This window comes from Carassius gibelio, chromosome B3 (assembly GCF_023724105.1).
Source record: "Carassius gibelio isolate Cgi1373 ecotype wild population from Czech Republic chromosome B3, carGib1.2-hapl.c, whole genome shotgun sequence".
NCBI classification, from domain to species: domain Eukaryota; kingdom Metazoa; phylum Chordata; class Actinopteri; order Cypriniformes; family Cyprinidae; genus Carassius; species Carassius gibelio.
In genome coordinates, this window is record NC_068398.1 from 6,404,729 (window position 1) to 6,425,461 (window position 20,733).

The 20,733-nt window shown below is 40.4% G+C and overlaps 1 protein-coding gene across 1 annotated transcript; it reads right to left on the reverse strand.

The window, feature by feature from the left end:
• Positions 1-546: 546 nt before the first annotated feature.
• On the reverse strand, positions 547-17,499 carry LOC127952590 (major histocompatibility complex class I-related gene protein-like). Its single transcript, XM_052551230.1, has 7 exons — positions 17,386-17,499; positions 7,020-7,274; positions 6,601-6,876; positions 6,112-6,402; positions 5,873-5,983; positions 889-933; positions 547-713 (listed from the first exon to the last, which is right to left on the reverse strand). The coding sequence occupies exons 1-7, from the start codon at positions 17,435-17,437 to the stop codon at positions 691-693; spliced, it is 1,053 nt and encodes a 350-aa protein (XP_052407190.1). The 5' UTR covers positions 17,438-17,499; the 3' UTR covers positions 547-690.
• Between the last annotated feature and the right edge of the window lie 3,234 nt (positions 17,500-20,733).

Consider the following 20,733-nt stretch of genomic DNA (forward strand, 5'->3'; position numbering starts at 1 on the left):
TATTAACAATGAGACCAGGCAGTAATGTTGTAATAAATATGAAGGTTTAACTTTAGTGTATATGTGCTCACTGATATGGCAGGGTGATTAGTTAACAAAAAACTTTTGACATTATGTTAAAGTTTATTGGTAATTTTTATAACAAACTATGCAGTTGAATGAAAAGTTCACTAATCATGTTGATTGCTTGAATAAGTGGATACATTATTAAACCAAAGTTATGACGAGAAAACAACACTAAGTTAACAAATAAACTTTAATTCTAAGAACAAAATAGTAGTTGAAACAACAAAATCAACTTAAAATCTTAGTTTCAATTAATAATTTTTTTTAAGGCAACCAGGAAACAACTTCTTTTTTGTTTCTTTTAGTTTTTACCAACACACACACACACACACACACACACACACACACACACACACACACACACACACACACACACATATATTGTTATGCATTTATAGAATACATAAATAAATTATAAATATAAATAAATAAAATTATGTTCTTTAACAATATTATGATTTCAGGTCACACAAGCTTATTTTTACATTCTGCATATTATCTGTGGTTGTTGCATATCTATATTACTTTCATTTATAATTTTACTCTAATATCGCTTGGTCATTAAATCCACCAAGTGTAATGCACCAATCAAATGCTGTTTTATATGTATTGTCTTGAATTGCTTCACTTTTCATCAGAGGCAGAAGCTGAAATCAAAAGGAAAAAAATGTTTGTTTAATTTCTAGAAGGTTTCTTGAGTTAAAATGTGCATCTGTTTAAAGTTTGAAATTTAAATAAACCTAATCTAAAATCTAAATGTTGCTAAATACATATTACTTTTAAATATTTAATTGTAAATTCATCATAAAAAGGTGTACTCACATGAAGCAAGTGAATAATCACTCTGTGTTGTCTCAGATCCTTTTCCTGAATAAGAATGACATAGTTTAATGATAAGAGTAACACTACAGAAATATCGGTAACACTTTAGATTACAACCAGCCTAACTTTTTTGTAACTAATGTGTACTAGTTGGGAACCATCAGGGTTTAACTTTTTGTAAAAATTATATTTACAATTTGTAAATAAATGTTTTTAAATTATAGTATTTTATATATATATAATTTTATTTCAGCTATTCATAATTTGACAAACATCATCTAAATAAAATAAATACAATTTCTCTTAAAAAAAAAAAACAACCTCTCCAAATCTGCCTGTTCAGTGAATAAGCTAATGAACACTGCCCATTTTCTCCATAAGGTACATTATATGAATGTTTCCACCAAGTGTTTGCAGCTCTGTGATTGGTGGTCCAGCTATGAGGGCCAAGCAATAGTAAATCAATGGGGGAGTAATTTTGAATGACAGAAAAATTGACCAATCATATCTTTTCTCTAAATAGGCGGGGGCCTTGTTATCACTATAAGACAACTTCAACCCACTGTGGGATCTGTATTGGAAAAAAGATATCTGCTAATAAACTAGCTGTTATTCATGTCATAATGGAAGCCACAAATAACGGAAGTGAGGACATTTACTAGGCCGCTGTGCCAATTATATTTTCTATAAGCAGTACTTATAAAATGTTGTAAAATGTTGTAATTTGCTGCTAGCACTGCCATATAACGTTACATTTGCTGGTTTTGTGTGGTAGGAGAGATTGAGTGTCTGTTTATTTTTTGTGAAGATGCATTTCTAATGAGGATTTGCAGTTGGCTTAAATTTAGCGTTTTTATTTTGGTAATATCAGTCACTCTCGCTGTACGGTACGAGAAGCACAGTGCCCTGGTGCAATACGTTGGCTATCAGACACAATCGGTTCAGAACAGCAGTCCAAAACATTTAAACTAATAATTGAAAACGGTCAAAACATAACTTCAAGAATGAGCAAGTGGTGTCAATGAGTTTAAAGTTCGGGGATAGAAAAAACAGTAAACGGGATGGGAAATTGCGAACAACCACGTATTTCCATATGAGCCTGGTACGGCGCGGCACGATTACAAACCGTTCTCGGACCAGAATTCTTGGCATGGTTAAACTACTTAACTATTCCCCTGCGTGCTGATCCGAGCCAGTCAGCACGGACACGGTTTCATTTCCACTGTGGAGCTGATGACGGAGCTCTTTGGAATTCAATAGAAATCCGTCAGATGTTGCCTTGGTAACACAAGTGCAATATAAACAGCAATATGGATGATGATCAGATATTTCTGTTTTTGGGACTCCTTTTTATCTGATATTTACTTTGTTCAATAACAGAAATAAGGACAACTCTTGATGTGAAAAATTAAACAGAAGGTGATGACGGGTATAATATCAAGGATGCACTGTTTTCTTTCAAATCACTAAATACACTTAAAAATATATCCTTGTGGCGTGGCTGACACAGAAGAGTGTAAGCTGCCTGCATTCAGCTCATATTCTCCAAAATGGCGCTACAGTTATGTGGACAGACATAGAGGAGACAAATTGTAGAATAAAGCCACGATTCTTTGCATACAAAATGTATTTTCGTCGCTTCATAACATTACGGTTGAACCACTGATGGCAGATGGAAAATATGATGATGTCGTTCATACTTTTCTGGACCTTGACACTGTTATTTACTTGGCAGAACTGAACTGGTCAAAATGGTGTTTGAGGACGTGGATCAAAACGGTTAAATCAATCACGGTATAATCCTGTCAGTTCACTATAATACACAGTTTGATTTGGACTTTCAGTGTTTATTACTGTGTGTTTATTGGCGTGATGGTTTGGCCATAATAGTTTATCTTCATCAGTCGGTGAAAAACATGAACAAATCAAACTAAATCTTGAATTTATTCTTAAATAAACGTTTCAAAAGATTTTGGTTTAACTGTGAAATCTGTGTAAGTATGGAGCTCCTTTGTTTTTTTTCTGAAGTGGTGTAATACATTTTTATCTTTTATTATCTTATCTTTTATTAACTGTTGCCTGTGTTGTGTTGTCATATTGTGTTTTTTTTATTTATTTAAAAACCCATTTTGGGTTCATTTAACCAAGCAGTATTCCTATAGTAAATTTCAAACAATATTGTAATTAAATAAAATAGTCAGCATGTTTACTGATATATTACCTGATATATAATGTATGTATGACATACTGTATAAACAATTATTCCACAGCAATTTGTTGTAGCCAATTACCCTGTAACTACGTGGAACAAGGAAGTAACAACAAGCGCCGCTTTAATTTACAGCCAGCAAATGTTGTAACTACATGGGACAAGGGAGGAACAAGTTGGACTTAAACACAGAACTAGTGTATACTTGCACAGTAATTACAGAGAAAACTATTGCACTAGTTTTAATGTAATTATTTTATCACCAAATTAAACCCTCTCCTTTTTTTTTTTTTTGCTATAAAAACATCACAGTATACATCCACATCCACTGCAAACAGCTGAAAAGTAGGAAGCTTGTTTTAAACTGCACTGAACCTTGATGGTAATCATGCAAAGTTATTTGGTGATAGAGGTGTTGGGAAGTAGCTGGTGTGACTCCGCTGAGATTGACGAAAATCCTTTCATAAAGTAAGTAGGATCATAGCAGAAACTCATTAACTCATTTTACTAGCTGTCCAGTTTTGTTGTTCAGTAATAAGAAACAGAATGGTTAAAAAATAAAATAATAAAATAAATTATAAAATTATAAAATATAAAATAAAATAAAAAAATATATAAATTAATATAATAAAATACCCCTATACAATTATAAAAAGTAGATTGTCTTTTTCTTAATCAATCCCAAACGTAAGTTTAGGCCATACATACCATGTAATATTAGATAAAGTGCCCCTTAAGTGTCAAAATACTTGGGCCCGGTTCCCCAAAACGTTCTTATCGCTAAGTAGTTCTTAACCTATTCCTTAACCTCTCTCTTAACCTTATGGCACGATTCCCGACACGTTCGTATGCTAAGTATAAGTATATATCTTCTGTAAGTCATACTTTCGTAAGGTTGGTCTGGACCATTCGTAAGCTCTCTCTTAGCGTTGTTTGAGCTCAGGACGCTACTGTAAAGCAGTCTTTAGAAACCAGCGCAGTACAAGTCAAACTATGGTATGTTGACAATGTTGCGGCTCAACAATGATTTTATGTTATTTTTTAAGACTCATAATAAATTATGTTCGCAATGGATACAGGCCTATTTATGAAGTTGACTTTATTTGGTCTCAGAACTAATATGGTGGCAACTAGCCTAGGCTTTTTCGTAATGTAATTAAAGCTAATTGTCAATAAAGTTTTTGATAATTAAAATCTGGCAAACAATTTGGCTCTAAATGGCTAATATCTATAAATGGGTAATCATGGTTGTGTCCAGTAAGCGACCATAGCAGCGATCCAACGTGTCCTTGTATTGAATCAAAGACGGAGCCGGACGCGGAGCCATTTAGTCCATGTCAATTTTTGTATTCGGCAAAACTTATGCCCTTCTGACATTTTGCCTGACTTGGCTTTATATAAAAAAAAAAAATCCGCCTCCCAAGACAACTCATTATGGAGCTGCTGGACCTTCTCAGACCTGCGCTTGCCAGGCTAACGCGGCGGAATTTTGCTTTAAGCCCTGAAGCCCAGCACTACTTTTTTTTTTTTTTTTTTTTTGCTACAGAGAGATTCATCAAGGTCGTGGGAGAGGGCTACGGCCTAATCAAGATCTCGGTGTGGAGGTGCGTCCACACTGTCACCAATGCCCTTCTGCGCCATGCCGGGGATTACATCCTGGTGATCCATCAGTGATTGATCAGGTGTAGGCTACTCATCGCGAAAGGGAGACGCGGCCATAAACGTGCAGGTTATAGTGGACCACAGGGTTGTGATCTCCGACCTGGTGGCAATGTCCAGCAAAACTTCAACTTCCTCTGACGAGAGGCTTGGTGCTCTTTTTTACGTTGTTTCCCCATCATATTCTGTATCTAACTCTCTGTTCATTGTAGATAGGTTGCTTTTTATTTAAAACATAAACCAATTGCAATCAATACCGCATTAAACAGAAGTAACTGCAGCTGCTTGCCAATCAATTCAGATTGTAAAGTACCGTACCATTAATTTAAAAGTGTATTACATAATTTTTATAAGTCGTTAAACCCATGTCAAGAAGCGGCACAACGGGATAAGGAGGTGGATGATTAGCGAGGGATACCTGGTTCGTCTACCCGTCACAACATATCGTATGACCATTTGATAATTAAATTTATAGTCTATATTCAACTGATAACTTAACATATGTTAAAATAAATATTACTATAATAATTTGAGGAATGTTTCATTTGCATAGAACGTATTGTCTTTCTTAACGATGTAATGCACCTTCACGTGAAGTAGAAAATTGATTCATGAGCAATCGATGCCAACTACTTCAGCACCTTCACTCGGGACAGTGCTCTTGTAACGTCCGACGTAAGAGGCAGCGTGCTAAGAAGCTTCCTAAGGGACACTTCGGGGAACACACTTAGGAACATAAACAACTTTAGTAAGATATATCTTTCAAGGTCTTCTTAGCACTCTAAGAGTGAGCGTTATCGGGAAGCCAGGCCTTGATTTGTAATTTTACAGGTTGTTACCCCTTTATTCCCCAAATGTAATATTGGTCCCCATACCTAAATGTACATTCTTTATAGGTACACTATAATTGCAGAAATGTACACCGTAAATGCAGTATACTAACGTAGTTCTTTGCGGGTTGTAAGCGTTACCGAAATATCAAACTGCATATGGTGAACTTGCATATGGTGAAGGTTTATTTCCAAAGGAACAGATGTTGGGTTTCTTTTTTTTCTTTGAAAATTAGATGCAAAAAAATAAATAAATAAATAAATAAATAAAATAAAAAACATTTACCAGCAGCTCGTCTCTTCTTGACGAAACCAGCCCCACACATGAACACCAGCAGCAGCAGCACACTGATCACGACAGGCAGACTGAAGGATCCTGGGTCAGATTCATCCACATCTGAAAAGTTTTGAGATGAGTGACATTTGAGAATAAACTATTGAATCAAACAGGTAAATCTGTTTTCATGTTATTTATTTTTTTACTAAATTTAACATTTGTTGTCCCTGCACTCAAAATATTTGTACCAGATGTAATGTCCAGTTTGTTGTCCAGATTGAGGTGCTTCATTGTGCAGTTGTATTTATGTTCTTGACGTAGCTTTTCTTTACTGATCACCAAACTCTTCCTCATCTGGTAAGTTCCATCTCCGTTGGACATAATCTGTCCTCCTGTGATCTGATCATCATCCACAGGCTGACCATCTCTGAACAGGGTCAGGTTAATGTGACGGGGATAAAAACCAGTGGCCAGACAGCTGATCTGAAGCCCTTGAGAGTCTGGGAGCATCTTCTTCATGAGTCTGACTCTGGGTTTCACTACAAAGAAGATTGAGAAGTGTTACTGCTGGTAAACTGTTGTGTTCATTGCATCGGTCATTCATTTATGATAATCATGATTCATAAAGCATTCAAAAGCATTTGATGCTTTCTGTCAGCACAGCTGTCTGGTCCATATTTGTTGATTTTTTTTTATTTTTTTAATTATGAATAGGTTAATCAGGGTGACTCACTTACCTTTTCTCATCACATTGTTCTTTTCCATGTTCAGATACCTCCGCAAGGTTTTAATGCAAATAGGATGATAAACATTTTGATGCAGGAACTTTATACGAAGCTGTGCTGCTTGGTCCCATGTTTTCCATAACAGTTTATTCTGGATTTCCTTTTTTTCAATGTCAAAAGTCAACTCCCCAACGTTCTGTCCATCAAACGCATCCCAGTAATAAAGTGGACCAGGTTTATCATTGTTCAACAATTCACATCCAGCAAATCTCTGAGTAACATGTACACCTGTAGAAGAATGGATGAATGAAACATGTAGCTGTTACCACTTCTCTGTCAAAAGGTTTATATGCTGTGTGCATAAACAAACAAGAGTTACATTTGTTATGAAATGTATTGTGTGGCTTTATCAGTTTGTTGCTTGGACTAACCTGAGTGATTTAAGTGATCATTATAATGGAATTCCAAATATTTCAGTTCGTTATATTGAACACGAAATACAGTTTCAGCATCGCTTTGCTCTTCATCATAGTATTTTGATTCATTGTGAGAGCGATAGACAAGTTTCCATGTGTTTGAGTCATAATATGCTATTTGCACATCATCCAACATCAGCACAGCACTGAACTCAGGAAATGGTGTTTGTCCAGCTATATATGTCAAAAAAATAATTAGTGAGTGAGAATCTGTGGATACACAAGGACAAACAAATAATGTTAGTGTGGCCTGAATTTATACCACTACATATACAACTATACATTCAAGAAACAGAGTTGTCCTATAGAAATAGAATAAATTATAATTTTGCTTTATCAGACGTTTGAATAATTGAGATTTGATTCACTGATTAATTTCCTCTTATCACACTGCTGTCATGTTGACAGACTTTTGGTTGCATTTCTTTCAGTTTCTGTTCTCTTGTGGTCAGTTGCTTGAAACAAAACAATTTAATTAATTTTTTAAATTTTTTTTTATTATTATTTTTAATTAATATACTGTTTCCATAGTTTCCCTTTGATTTACAGCTGTCTCTCATTCATTAGCCTCATTATACTGTATATACTCCCAGGTCTGTTTAGTTCTGTGGATGATATCACCAGTCCCACTCCTGATCCAGAGCTCAGCCAGCCATCAGCCTGCTGCAGGGAGTGAACGCCAGAGTCCACTGCAGATGGAGAGCATAATCCCACTGTGACACACAAGCCAGTGGTAAAAGAAACAACTGTGACTAGCATCACCCCGGGGCCAGAGCCCGACATTACGTCTGACCAGGTGTGTGAGCCAGCAAAGATGAGTGGAGATCAAGGGAATGGATTGAAACCCTGTCCACACTCCCAACAATAAGGGTGAGCTGCTGCTACATCATGTGGTGCGGATCTCCTCGGACTTCCAGTCCCCAGCTCCCTCTTGGTATGAGGATCCCCCATCTCCACCTCCAGACTCAGACTCCAGACCAGAGCACTGGCCTCCTTCCCTCTGGATCCACCATTGTCCTTGGTAGCTCCTGGTCCCCTTTGGTCTTCTGGTTCCCCATCTCCTTGTCGCCGTGACTCATCTCTGTGTCCTCGTGTATCGTATAGCACTGTACATGACAATGTACTCATGACATAACTCTATGTGTCAATCTGCTTCATGCTGAATCACACATGCGCAGTATCATCAGCTCCTCGGTTCTCAAATCGGACGCGTCTGACAGAAACGGTTCTTGACTCAAGAACGAGTCAATCTTTTGTTCATTCATTCTGGCTTGGCTCGGTGTTCATCTTCAGTTCTCACTTCACAGCAGTTCAGTCAGTGTACTGTTTGAGTAAATGAATTACTCCGGGATATTTGTTTGTTTTAACTCAGAGGGAGTGTCAGCCACATTAAAAAAGTTAACAGCTTAAGTCATTTGCGGATTAATGCGTATTGGAGACGAGAACCGTTTTAAACGATTCAGTTCGATTTGGTGAAGTGGTTAAAGAAGATCCGGTTACATGGAATGATTCGTCCATGAACCGGATATGACAAACTGCTTTGTTTTTAACTCTCTCACAACAAACTCGAAAGAGAAGACAATGATGAATAAAGTCGTAGTTTTTGCTATTTTAGGACCAAAATGTATTTTCGATGCTTCAAAAAATTCTAACTGACCCTCTGATGTCACATGGACTACTTTGATGATGTTTTTCTTACCTTTCTGGACATGGACAGTATACTGTACACACAGTTTCAATGGAGGGACTGAGAGCTCTCAGACTAAATCTAAAATATCTTAAACTCTGTTCCCAAGATAAACGGAAGTCCCACAGGTTTGGAACGACATGGTTGAACTAACCCTTTAAGGACACTGACAGCAGCTAGTAAATTAGGGGTGGTCACTTTAAGAGACAATACATTCAGAATAATGATACATATCTGATTTCTTTCTCAACTGTTTACTTTAACTTTAAAAGACATAACCGACCATTTTTAAGAGGATACTCCCAAAAAGAAAATAGTTTTTGTATGTATGCGTCATTTAAAGAGCAAGGAGAGACCAATGTCAATTTGGTGTTTAATGGCTGTAAGACACAGATCTCTGTGTGCATGCTGTGTGCACAAAACTGTGCGGATGCTGAACTAAGCCTTTCATGTATTTTTGTGTTTATATGTTAAAATTTTTTCGATTGTCCCGCTCTCTTATAATGCTGGATCGTACCAGCAGCAGGCATTCAACCAGCCCGGGCCGTGCCCCAGTTCTCACCACAGCAAGCCTCTCTCGCTTTTTAGGCCGTGGCACAGTTCGATGCTGCCTCCACTAGCGGCAAAGACCGTGCGCTGTAGTGATGTGTCGGTCGTGAAAGAATCTTTTTTTTTTTTACGAATCTTTTAGGCGAACGAATCGTTCTCGATTTACTCTCATTAATGAAGAGTTTTCCAGAGTTGTCATCCACACTGAGCGAGTTTCATATGAGTCTGAAAGAGATCTAGAGCTCTCATTCGTGAACGAAAGGACTGAACTGGTACACATGTCGAGTTGAATAAACGGATACATGTCGTTCGTAAATTTCATGAACTGGTACATATCTTATCTCGTTCGTAAACAAAATTGATGAGAGTAAACCGGGTCAGTTAGCCATTTAGCATGTCAATCTTGCAAAGCGCAGTTATAGGTACTTTGCACATATGCCTGTTTTCATATTTAGCATACAAAACATAATTCCATGTTTAATCCCCGATTTAAGAACATGAATATGTAGACCAATATATGAACTGTCTGACCAAACAATTAAAATGCTAATTATGCAAGAAAACCTTGTGCTTTGCTCATCTGAACAATTTAAATAGACTTTATATATAGAATGCAATTATGAAGACGCTAAAGTTTGTTAAACGACGTTATGACTTAACTCTGTCGAATGACGATGCCACTTTTCAACCACGAAGCAAAGGCATTGTCATCCACACTGAAATGTCTGAAGACATTACATTTGCTTTATTGTGCATGTTTAAACCTCACTGAGATGATACAGACATACGTTTCATGCAATTATTCTGACAGGATCAATTATTTAGGGACATATTTCACCATTTACTGTCATGATTACTCCGAATTTTTCTAAAACACAACTACCCTCATTTTTTGCCGCAGGACAGCAAGTGTGAGTAAATTTTCTATTGTCTTTTTAGGACTGTAATATGAAAAGCATGCAAAGTAAATATCTTTAGAAAAAGTTTTTTTTTTTCTCCACCTGAACGTTTTTGTCTTTCTAGAAGAAAACTGTCTGGATCTTTAGAAACCGCTTGAATTTGAATATCACATTACTGCAATTAACGTTACTGCTATAGACATGTCTATTGGTACAATGTTTTACAAAACTAAGCATGCAGTACATCTTTTCAAAAGCCTCTGTTTCAAAAGTCCATACTACAACGGGAAAACAGCATCCCAAATTTATCTGCTCTGGAGGCCGTTTAAAAAGGCCTGAAGGCCAAAACGAGAGGAAAAGATGCTTTTCCAACAGGAATGTATTAATTCAGACAAGGTTTGAGCAATTGTCAAATCAGCCAACAACTACAGCAGCCGAAGCAAGCACGAAGCTACTTTTACTTGCAACACAGGCATGCACATCCCAGTATTTCCATCCTGTTACTTCTAACCCCCTTTTTCTTTTCAGCGTCCTCCAGCTCACGTAGCAGACATTAGCATTAGGCTGCCTCTGCTAGCAGTGCAGGCTACACAGGTTCTTCAAGACAACACACACCCCAGCCCCTTCCCACGACTCACAGCTACAGCAGCTTAAGCAAACGTGAGGCTGCCTCCATTCGCAAACGAGCCCTTAACTCTTCCGCTCCCTCATGCTACTAACCATTTTTCTGTTCAGTGGCCTCCAGCTCTAAATTTGTCAGAAGGCAGAGGGCACCAAGACCTATTAGTGGTCAGACCGATTATATATATATATATATATATATATATATATATATATATATACATATATATATATATATATATATATATATATATATATATATATATATATATATATATATATACATATATATATATATATATATATATATATATATATATTAAAAAAAGTTCACCGAACCCATCCCCTTTCACTCAAACTCCTTATCTACCATAGCTAACTCTCCTAACATCCCCATATCTAACTATAATGGTCAATCCTCACTTCAGCCATCCCAGCAGTGCCCGCCCCCCAGGAGCCTTTTTTCCATATCTCCCCACCGCCGCAGCATTGTCCGCTCCCGCAGGAGCCTTTTCTGTTTTTTTTTCTCACTGTCGCAGCAGTGTCCGCTCACACATTCTGATTCGTCTACAGGTCCTTCTCAAAAAATTAGTATATTGTGAAAAAGTTTATTATTTTCCATATTGTAATGATAAAAATTTTACTTTCATATATTTTAGATTCATTGCACACAACTGAAATATTTCAGGTCTTTTATTGTTTTAATACTGATGATTTTGGCATACAGCTCATGAAAACCCAAAATTCCTATCTCAAAAAATTAGCATATTTCATCCGACCAATAAAAGAAAAGTGTTTTTAATACAAAAAAAAAGTCAACCTTCAAATAATTATGTTCAGTTATGCACTCAATACTTGGTCGGGAATACTTTTGCAGAAATGACTGCTTCAATGCGGCGTGGCATGGAGGCAATCAGCCTGTGGCACTGCTGAGGTGTTATGGAGGCCCAGGATGCTTCAGTAGCGGCCTTAAGCTCATCCAGAGTGTTGGGTCTTGCGTCTCTCAACTTTCTCTTCACAATATCCCACAGATTCTCTATGGGGTTCGGGTCAGGAGAGTTGGCAGGCCAATTGAGCACAGTAATACCATGGTCAGTAAACCATTTACCAGTGGTTTTGGCACTGTGAGCAGGTTCCAGGTCGTGCTGAAAAACGAAATCTTCATCTCCATAAAGCTTTTCAGCAGATGGAAGCATGAAGTGCTCCAAAATCTCCTGATAGCTAGCTGCATTGACCCTGCCCTTGATAAAACACAGTGGACCAACACCAGCAGCTGACATGGCACCCCAGACCATCACTGACTGTGGGTACTTGACACTGGACTTCAGGCATTTTGGCATTTCCTTCTCCCCAGTCTTCCTCCAGACTCTGGCACCTTGATTTCTGAATGACATGCAAAATTTGCTTTCATCCGAAAAAAGTAATTTGGACCACTGAGCAACAGTCCATTGCTGCTTCTCTGTAGCCCATTTCCTGCACACGCCTGTGCAAGGTGGCTCTGGACTCAGTCCACTGCTTTCTCAGGTCCCCCAAGGTCTAGAATCAGTCCTTCTCCACAATCTTCCTCAGGGTCACCTCTTCTCGTTGTGCAGTGTTTTTTGCCACACTTTTTCCTTCCCACTGAGGTGCCTTGATACAGCACTCTGGGAACAGCCTATTCGTTCAGAAATTTCTTTCTGTTTATTACCCTCTCGCTTGAGGGTGTCAATGATGGCCTTCTGGACAGCAGTCAGGTCGGCAGTCTTACCCATGATTACGGTTTTGAGTAATGAACCAGGCTGGGAGTTTTTAAAAGCCTCAGGAATCTTTTGCAGGTGTTTAGAGTTAATTAGTGGATTCAGATGATTATGTTAATAGCTCGTTTAGAGAACCTTTTCATGATATGCTAATTTTTTTAGATAGGAATTTTGGGTTTTCATGAGCTGTATGCCCAAATCATCAGTATTAAAAAAATAAAAGACCAATGTGCAATGAATCAAAAATATATGAAAGTTAAATTTTTTATCACAAAAATAAATACAAATAAATTTTTTTTAAAACTCTTAACTGATCCTTGCTCAATCAGGCTTACCCACAGAACATTTTCCAGTCAATCATTTCGCATCGGGGCAGCAACTTAAGTTAGGGCTGTAGCTATCGAATATTGTAGTAATCGAGTATTCTACCAAAAATTCCATCGATTAATCGAGTATTCGGATAAAATGTGTTTTTGCTTAATTATATTGATGCAATATTGATGTGCGCATGCGCAGTAAATCTAACGGGTAGAATAAAATGTCAGCACACCGGACTTTTATTTCGATGGATTGATGGATCTGTGTATGTGATGTGACGCTAGTTTTACTTAAATCAAATGGTCAAATGCTCATGAAGTGACTGTCGGAGCAGTTCTGGAGATGTTGTTCATGTGTTCAAGTCCTTATTTAGTGAGACAACAGACGCTGAAATTACCGCGAGCGTCACGCGCGCTTCAGTGTGTGTGATAAAGGAAGTCGCACTTCTGCTCCATTCATTAAAAGAGATACACAGAACATGCAGGATTTACATTTAAATAGACTGTTCAGGCTTAATATTTACAGATATTAGTCCATATCGTGATTTGATGTAAGTGCAATGACCTATTTTGATTAATTCATTAAAAAATTGGCAAATTCCATGCCATTCCACGTTAAACTGTAAATTCCGTTTTTATGACTGGATCCCACGATTCCCTCCACGTTTTCTGCATTGCGGAAATCATAGGGCCCCAGTTGTGGTATGCCAGCTCTATCTTGAAATGGACACATGCCACGATGTTCTCTTTACGTTTGCCCGCCCCCTCAAATCAAAACACTGCTGACTCCTTGCAGTATGCGATTTCGGACGCAGCGCTTGTCTCCTTCCGCCATCGTAAACACGTTGTAACATAAAAAGAAAAAAAAATGATTGTGAAAGAACTTGATGTGAGATTTTAAATAAATTAAAAGAGGCTTCGAGGCAGAGGAATTTGCCTCAATAATTTTTTGTAATCGAGTTACTCGAGGAATCATTTCAGCCCTAAACTTAAGCAGCTCAAAAGGGGCCTCTCACATAATCAGATAGAGGCCCTCGGTTGTTGTTCATCAGACATTTAGAAAATAAAAAAACATCTGCATTTTAAATCATGTTGTTTACTTGATTAATCGAAGCCTCTCAGTTATTGTTTCTTTGGTCTTTGGTCTTTGGCCTCCAGCCATCGTTACAATCTCTTTGCCTATTCAGCATCGGACAGTGCTCTCCCTTCCGGTGTAGCAGGGCAACGGCTCCCTTCGGTCGCAGTCTGAGCCTTTCGTCTGTCATTGAGTTCTCCCTCCCGGTGCAGCAGAGACACACGCCCCCTTCGGTCGTTGTGACAGCCCTCCATCCGATGCATCAAAATACGCTTTGTATACAGTCACAAGGGGGTCTCTCCCTTCCGGTGCAGCAGACCCATTGGCTCCCTTCGATTGCAGGGTCGTTCTTCAGTCTATCGTTCTGAGTATGATGCATGCTTGGCGGTGGACGGGGGATCTCCCACCCAGTGCAGCAGACCCGTTGGCCCCCTTTGGTCGCTGTGAGAGCCCTCCATCCGACGCTTAAAATCATGTCTCATATCCAGTTGCAAGGGGGACTCTCCCTTCCGGTTCAGAGCCACTGGAATAGAGCCACTGTCTCCCTTCGGTCGCAGCAGGAGCCCTCCATCCGATGCACCAAACCGTGCCTTGAATCTTCTTGTCTATTCTGCATCTGACGGGGCTCTCCCTTCCGGTGCAGCAGACCCACGGCTCCCTTCAATCGCAGGGTGAACCCCCCCGTCTGAGTTATGCTGCATGCTCAAGGGTGGACAGGGCTCTCCCTCTCGGTGGAATAGAGCCGCTGGCTCCCTTGGTCGCAATAAGAGCCCTCCATCAGATGCATCAAACCATGCATTTCCATGCATTTCCGTCCTTCGGATGAGACGTTAAACCGAGGTCCTGACTCTCTGTGGTCATTAAAAATCCCAGAATGTCTTTCGTAAAGAGTAGAGGTGTGACCTCTGCATCCTGGCTAAATTCGCCCATTGGCCTCTGACCATCATGGCCTCCTAACAATCCCCATATCCGCTGATTGGCTTCATCACTCTGTCTCTTCTCCACCAGTAAGCTGGTGTGTGGTGGGCGTTCTGGCGCACTATGGCTGCCGTCGCATCATCCAGGTGGATGCTGCACACTGGTGGTGGATGAGGAGATACCCCTTGACTATGTAAGCGCTTTGAGTGTCTAGAAAAGCACTATATAAATGTAAAGAATTATGTAAAGAATTATTATGCCTCGCATCGCAAGGGGGACTTGCCTTTCTGGTGCAGCAGAGCCCCAGCTCCCTTCGGACGCAGCAAGAACCCATCCAACATTCGTATTCCAGTTAGCGTCAATCAGGGCTCTCCCCTCCGGGGCAGCACTCCCGATGCAGAGTTGCGAATCGTCCTACGGAGGCTGGGAGAACCCTCCGAGGCCAAAAACCGTGCCTCACATAAACCCACAATGGGGGACTCCCCCTTCCGGTGCAGCAGAGCTGCAGCTCCCTACGGATGCAGCGGGAGTCCCTCCATCAGTTCCGTCTCTTTGCCTTCTCAGCATCAGACTAGGGCTCCTCTTCTGGTGCAGCAGACCCATGGCTCCCTTCGGTCGCAGTGTGAACCCCCATCTGAGTTATGTTGCATGCTCAACAGTGGCTAGGGATCTCCCTCCAAATGGGGTACAGCCGCTGACTCCCTTTGGTTGCATTAGGAGCCCTTTATCCGACGCGCTAAACCGCGGCTCGAATTTCATTGCCTATTCAGCATCTGACGGGGCTCTCCCTTCTGGTGCAGCAGACCCACAGCTCCCTTCGGTCGCAGTGTGAACCCCCCGTCCGAGTTATGTTGCATACTCGATGGCGGCCAGGGATCTCCCTCCCGATGGGGTACAGCCACTGGCTCCCTTCAGTAGCAGTGAGAGCCCTTCATCAGATGCACCAAACCGTGCCTCGTACTCAGCCGCAAGAGGGATTTTTTGATATCCGGCATCGTGCTCCTCTCATAAGCGGCACGAAGGGCTCGCCGGTAAGACGTTGCGAGCCGCAGCTCTCGTTGAACACTGCACGGGCTCTCCCGGTCGCTCTGCTTTTTTTTTTCTCAACGCGCATATTTTGGGGGGCAACTAAATTTAGCTCTCTGGCTGCTGCCTTTGTGCCTTTAAGCTTCTTTTGGGGAGTTATTTGGATTCTGGCTATGCTCCAGGCCCGGACCGCTCCCCCAGGACAGCACGCCAAAATATGCCTACTATTCGCCTTCAGATTAGATGTAAGGGTGAACTCGTGAAATGTGGTCTTATTAACCAAGTTCAGGTGGAGCACAATCAGATAATCATCCAATTTGGCACAGGTGCATCTTGTTTAGCTAATCATCTTATCTAGCACACAAGCGTATATATATCCAGTCTTCCTACCTCCTGTCCCATGACATTTTTTCGGCATCCCTCCTCCACCCCAACTCCTCACTTCTAATCTATTTATCCCAAATTAGGGATAGGGGGAGTTATTTGGGTTCGGACTATGCTCCGGGCCCGGACCCCTCCCCCAGGACAGCACGCCAAAATATCCCTACTATTCACCTTCAGATTAGATGTAAGGGTGAACTTGTGAACTCATGCATTTGACTGTGTAGTTTATTTCACTGTGTGAAAATCAAAGATCAAACGATTTTCAATAGAATCGCAATGTGAAATTTGACACCTCTGACGTAACGTTTAGATGCGTCACATTCCTATTTGCATGATTGCTTCAGTCAGCCGCAAACACTTTCTGTGTGCTGGCATTGATGAAAAATCCACTGTTTTGTCACAGGAGCTTGTCTGTGGGAAAGAGACGCTCTTTTGTGAAACACACTCTCTTCAAATCATATCACCTCCTACACTCACCTCTCATGTTCTAAAGATCTGATGTGTTCTGGGCTGCTCAGTGGGCAACAACTGGTCAGATTAAATGCCACTCAGAGGTCTCCGGCCACTCGGAGCTGTGAAATTTGACAACTCTGGGATTTTGCTATGTTATTGTTATTATTTTGTTGTCATTACATAAAAGCACAGCTAGCAATCTGATAAACCACGTATAGAAAGTAAAGTACGGTATAGGATACGTTTCTTACAATAACAGTACTAGGTTTATAAACAGCTATTTCTTTGTTTCACATTCTGAAGACCAGCGAGCAGCAATGAGCTCATTGCAGAGGTCCAGACCTCGGTGACCTCATAGCTGGCTAGGGGCCTGAACCGCAACAGCACAAACACGAACATTTTCTCTTTTTATCGACTGATTTTTTGTACAGTACAAATTTTATAATATATCCCATAACCAGACCCCTAAACACAGCTATCACAGAAAAGTTTCTATATTTTATGTATATTACAATAATAATAATAATAATATATACATAAATAAAAAAGCTGGGTATGATTTATGTTTTCTCCTCAATGCGTCACATGAAAGTGCTGGCTTCAGCTGTCAACAGGATTTTAATATGGCATTGAAAACCATTTGTTGGTCAACTTACCTGCACTGGCTACTTTTAAACATGGGAACAAGAACACAAAAAGCACAAACATTTTCTAAGTTTATTGAACTTGTGTCCGTCCTTTTCACTCTAGTAATTCTCTTTTACTTTTACTTTGGTTCTTTATGTGTTTTTTTGCTGCGTTGCATTATGTGTGCATATCGCCACCTACCGTATTGCAATGCAGTCACGATTTAAGATTGAGTTCATATTTCCTCTATTCTTTCCTTGCAGAATATATGTAAACACACACACACACACACACACACACACGCTCACCACACACACACACACAACCCATTTTTTTTTTAAATTGGATGAATTAAACTTTTTTTTTCAGTGTAATATCCTCTTTTTCTTAATTTTCTAGTTTAACATATTGGAAAAATAAAATAACAGATTTGCAAATGTTAATTTAAAAACCACACACACATACAGACAGACACACACACGTCTCCATGTTTTATGGGGTCTTTCCATAGACAAAACTATTTTTATACAGTATAAACTTTATATTCCATCCCAAAAACCTACCCCTAAACACAGCCCTCACATGAAAAAAATACTGTAGTAATTTACAGTAAATACTATAGTGTTTTTGAACCATACTAAAGTACTTGAATTAATTTGTTGTGGTAATTCTATAGTTGCTGTGGTAATATAACAAGCTATTAATATAAACAAATGACTTTGCCCAATACTGTACCAAGTTTATATTTTATATTATACTACAGTACACTACAGTTTACAGTAGTAAAAACTAAAGTATGCTAGAGTATTTATTACAGTTTATCAGTTCACTATAGTTATATTAACGTATGCTCTAGTATTCAATAATAAGTGTTGTAAATACTATAATATATACAGTATAATACACTTTACTGTAGTATGGTTCAAAAACACTACAGTATTTACCATAAATTTGTATTTTGGTTTAAAGTTAGAAGCAAATGCTCATGGATGTAAAGGATAAGAGCTTCCTTTCAGGTAAATTAATATTATTTGTATTATTTTTAAATACTAATGAGTCGTTATAGTATTAATTTGTGTTTAATTTAAGTTGATTATGTCTGTTCATTCATAACATAAGTCATTTTCTTCCACCATCCCTATAGATATCGCCACGTACCGTGGTGTAATGCAGTCACGGTTTAAGATCGAGTTCATATTTTCTCTATTCTTTCCTTGCAGAATATATGTCAAAACACACACAAACACTCACCACACACACAAAACCCATTTTTTAATTGGACAAATTAAACTTTTTTTTTTCAGTGTAAGTGTTACAAACACACCCGGTTCCACCTCCACTCATTCACAACGCACGCCCTCACCTGAGTACTGAGCACATCCACCTGACCCTCATCATTACCCAATCACCTCGGCACCATAAATACCACATACGGACTCAATCAGCATCCGGTCTCGTTCGCGACAAGGTCTTACCTGTATGCTAACTCAAAAGACTAACTCTTCCTCTACTTGCCTCTCTCCAGCGATTCTCCAAAGTTCAAGATCCCCAGTGTGCGTGTGTGTGGTTCACCTCCCTCCTCTGACGTCTTCACTCAGCTCTTACGGATCCATTCAGCACTCTACCCAACACTACCTGCTCCTACCTGCCAGCACTTCCTCACCTTTCGTTCACGCCAGTCCCATGGCCCGGCCGGCGCCCTACTCTGGTTCGGAGGAGGAGTGCAGCGGTTTCCTCCTACAATGCTCGCTGGTCCTGGAGATGCAACCGCACTTGTACGCCACCGAGAGATCCAAGGTAGCCTTTGTAATTCCTCAACTGCAAGGTAAAGCACTACTGTGGGCAGTTTCAATATGGACTCAAAATAACCCAGTTATCCAGTGTTATTCCAGCTTCATCGACCATTTCCGAGAAGTTTTTGGCAGACCAGCTTGGGACTCTTCCATTGGTGAGAAGCTGTATAATCTCAAACAGGGAAATATGTCTGTCAATGAATATGCCCTTCAGTTTAGGTCTCTAACGGCCTCCAGTGGATGGAACGAACAGGCTTTACTGACTACCTACCATCAGGGATTGGAACCTTGAGTACGGTTGCATCTCGCTGCGTACGAGGACACCATCGGGCTTGAACGATTCATCCAGCTGTCCATCCGCTTCGCCACCCGTATGCAGTCGTGCTTAGAAGAGCACCAGGGCCAGGCATATTCCTCTATGCCCCTCTGCCGACCAGAGGCCGTCAGCTCCCCAGAACCAGCCAGCGAACCCATGCTAGTGGACTCATATCGTCTCTCTATGGCTGAAAGACAAAGACGGCTGGCCCAGAATCTGTGCCTCTAATGTGCAGCTCCAGGGCATGCCATCACTGTATGCCCCGTCTGTCCTCGTCCCATGGTGAGTGCCATTCAGTTTCTGCCCTCCTCGATTCTGCCTCAGCCGGCAACTTCATCTCCAGCGCCCTCTGCTGTCAGCTCATGCTTGCTACAACGGCAACGCCATCAGCCTACCAAGTCCACACTATCACCGGCAAACCGTTAAGCAGAAGATGTGTATGTCATAGTGTGGGTCCCATTTCCCTCCAAACCGGTCTACTCCATCATGAGGAAATCCATCTGTTGGTTCTGAAGGAATTCACCGCTGACGTAATTCTAGGGCGCCCGTGGTTAGAGCAGCACAATCCCGTAATCTTCTGGAAGACGGGCGAAGTCCACCCTGAAGTGGGGCGACGCCTATTTCAAGAGCTGCATCTCAGGTTGTCCAGTTCCGGCAACACCTTCCCCTGGACCTCTTCCAGTTTGTTCCACTTCAATAGACAGCCCAGTGAAAAAACCAATCCATCGCCATCCCTACCTGCTACGCCCCCTTCAGTGACATCTTCTGCCCCAAACGGGCTTCCAAGCTGCCTCCACACCAGCTGTGGGACTGTGCCATCGATCTGCTGCTGGGTGAACCAGTGCCTAAAGGAAGGATATACCCCCTATCCATTCCGGACGAGAAGGCCATGGAGGAATACATCAAGGAGGCGCTGGCCCAGGGTTATATTCGTCCATCGACCTCCCCTGCTGCTTCGAGTTTCTTCTTTGTGGAGAAAAAGGACGAGGAGCGTCTCGCTGCAGCTTGCGGCGGACATCCAACCCCGCCCACATCCAAGTGTGACGTCAGACGCCACGTCTATGCCATACGTAAAAATACATCATCGGGTGATGCCAGGTGAACACCCATGTGTTGTGCGCATGTGCAAAAATGGTGGAAGTATGGTTTTTTTTTATTTGTTTTATTAACATTTTGTCAAAGTACAATTTTAAGACATAAACAAAATTAAATCAATATGGCGGAAGTATATTGTTTCGGGGATCAAATTAAGTAATGTTATCTTTCGT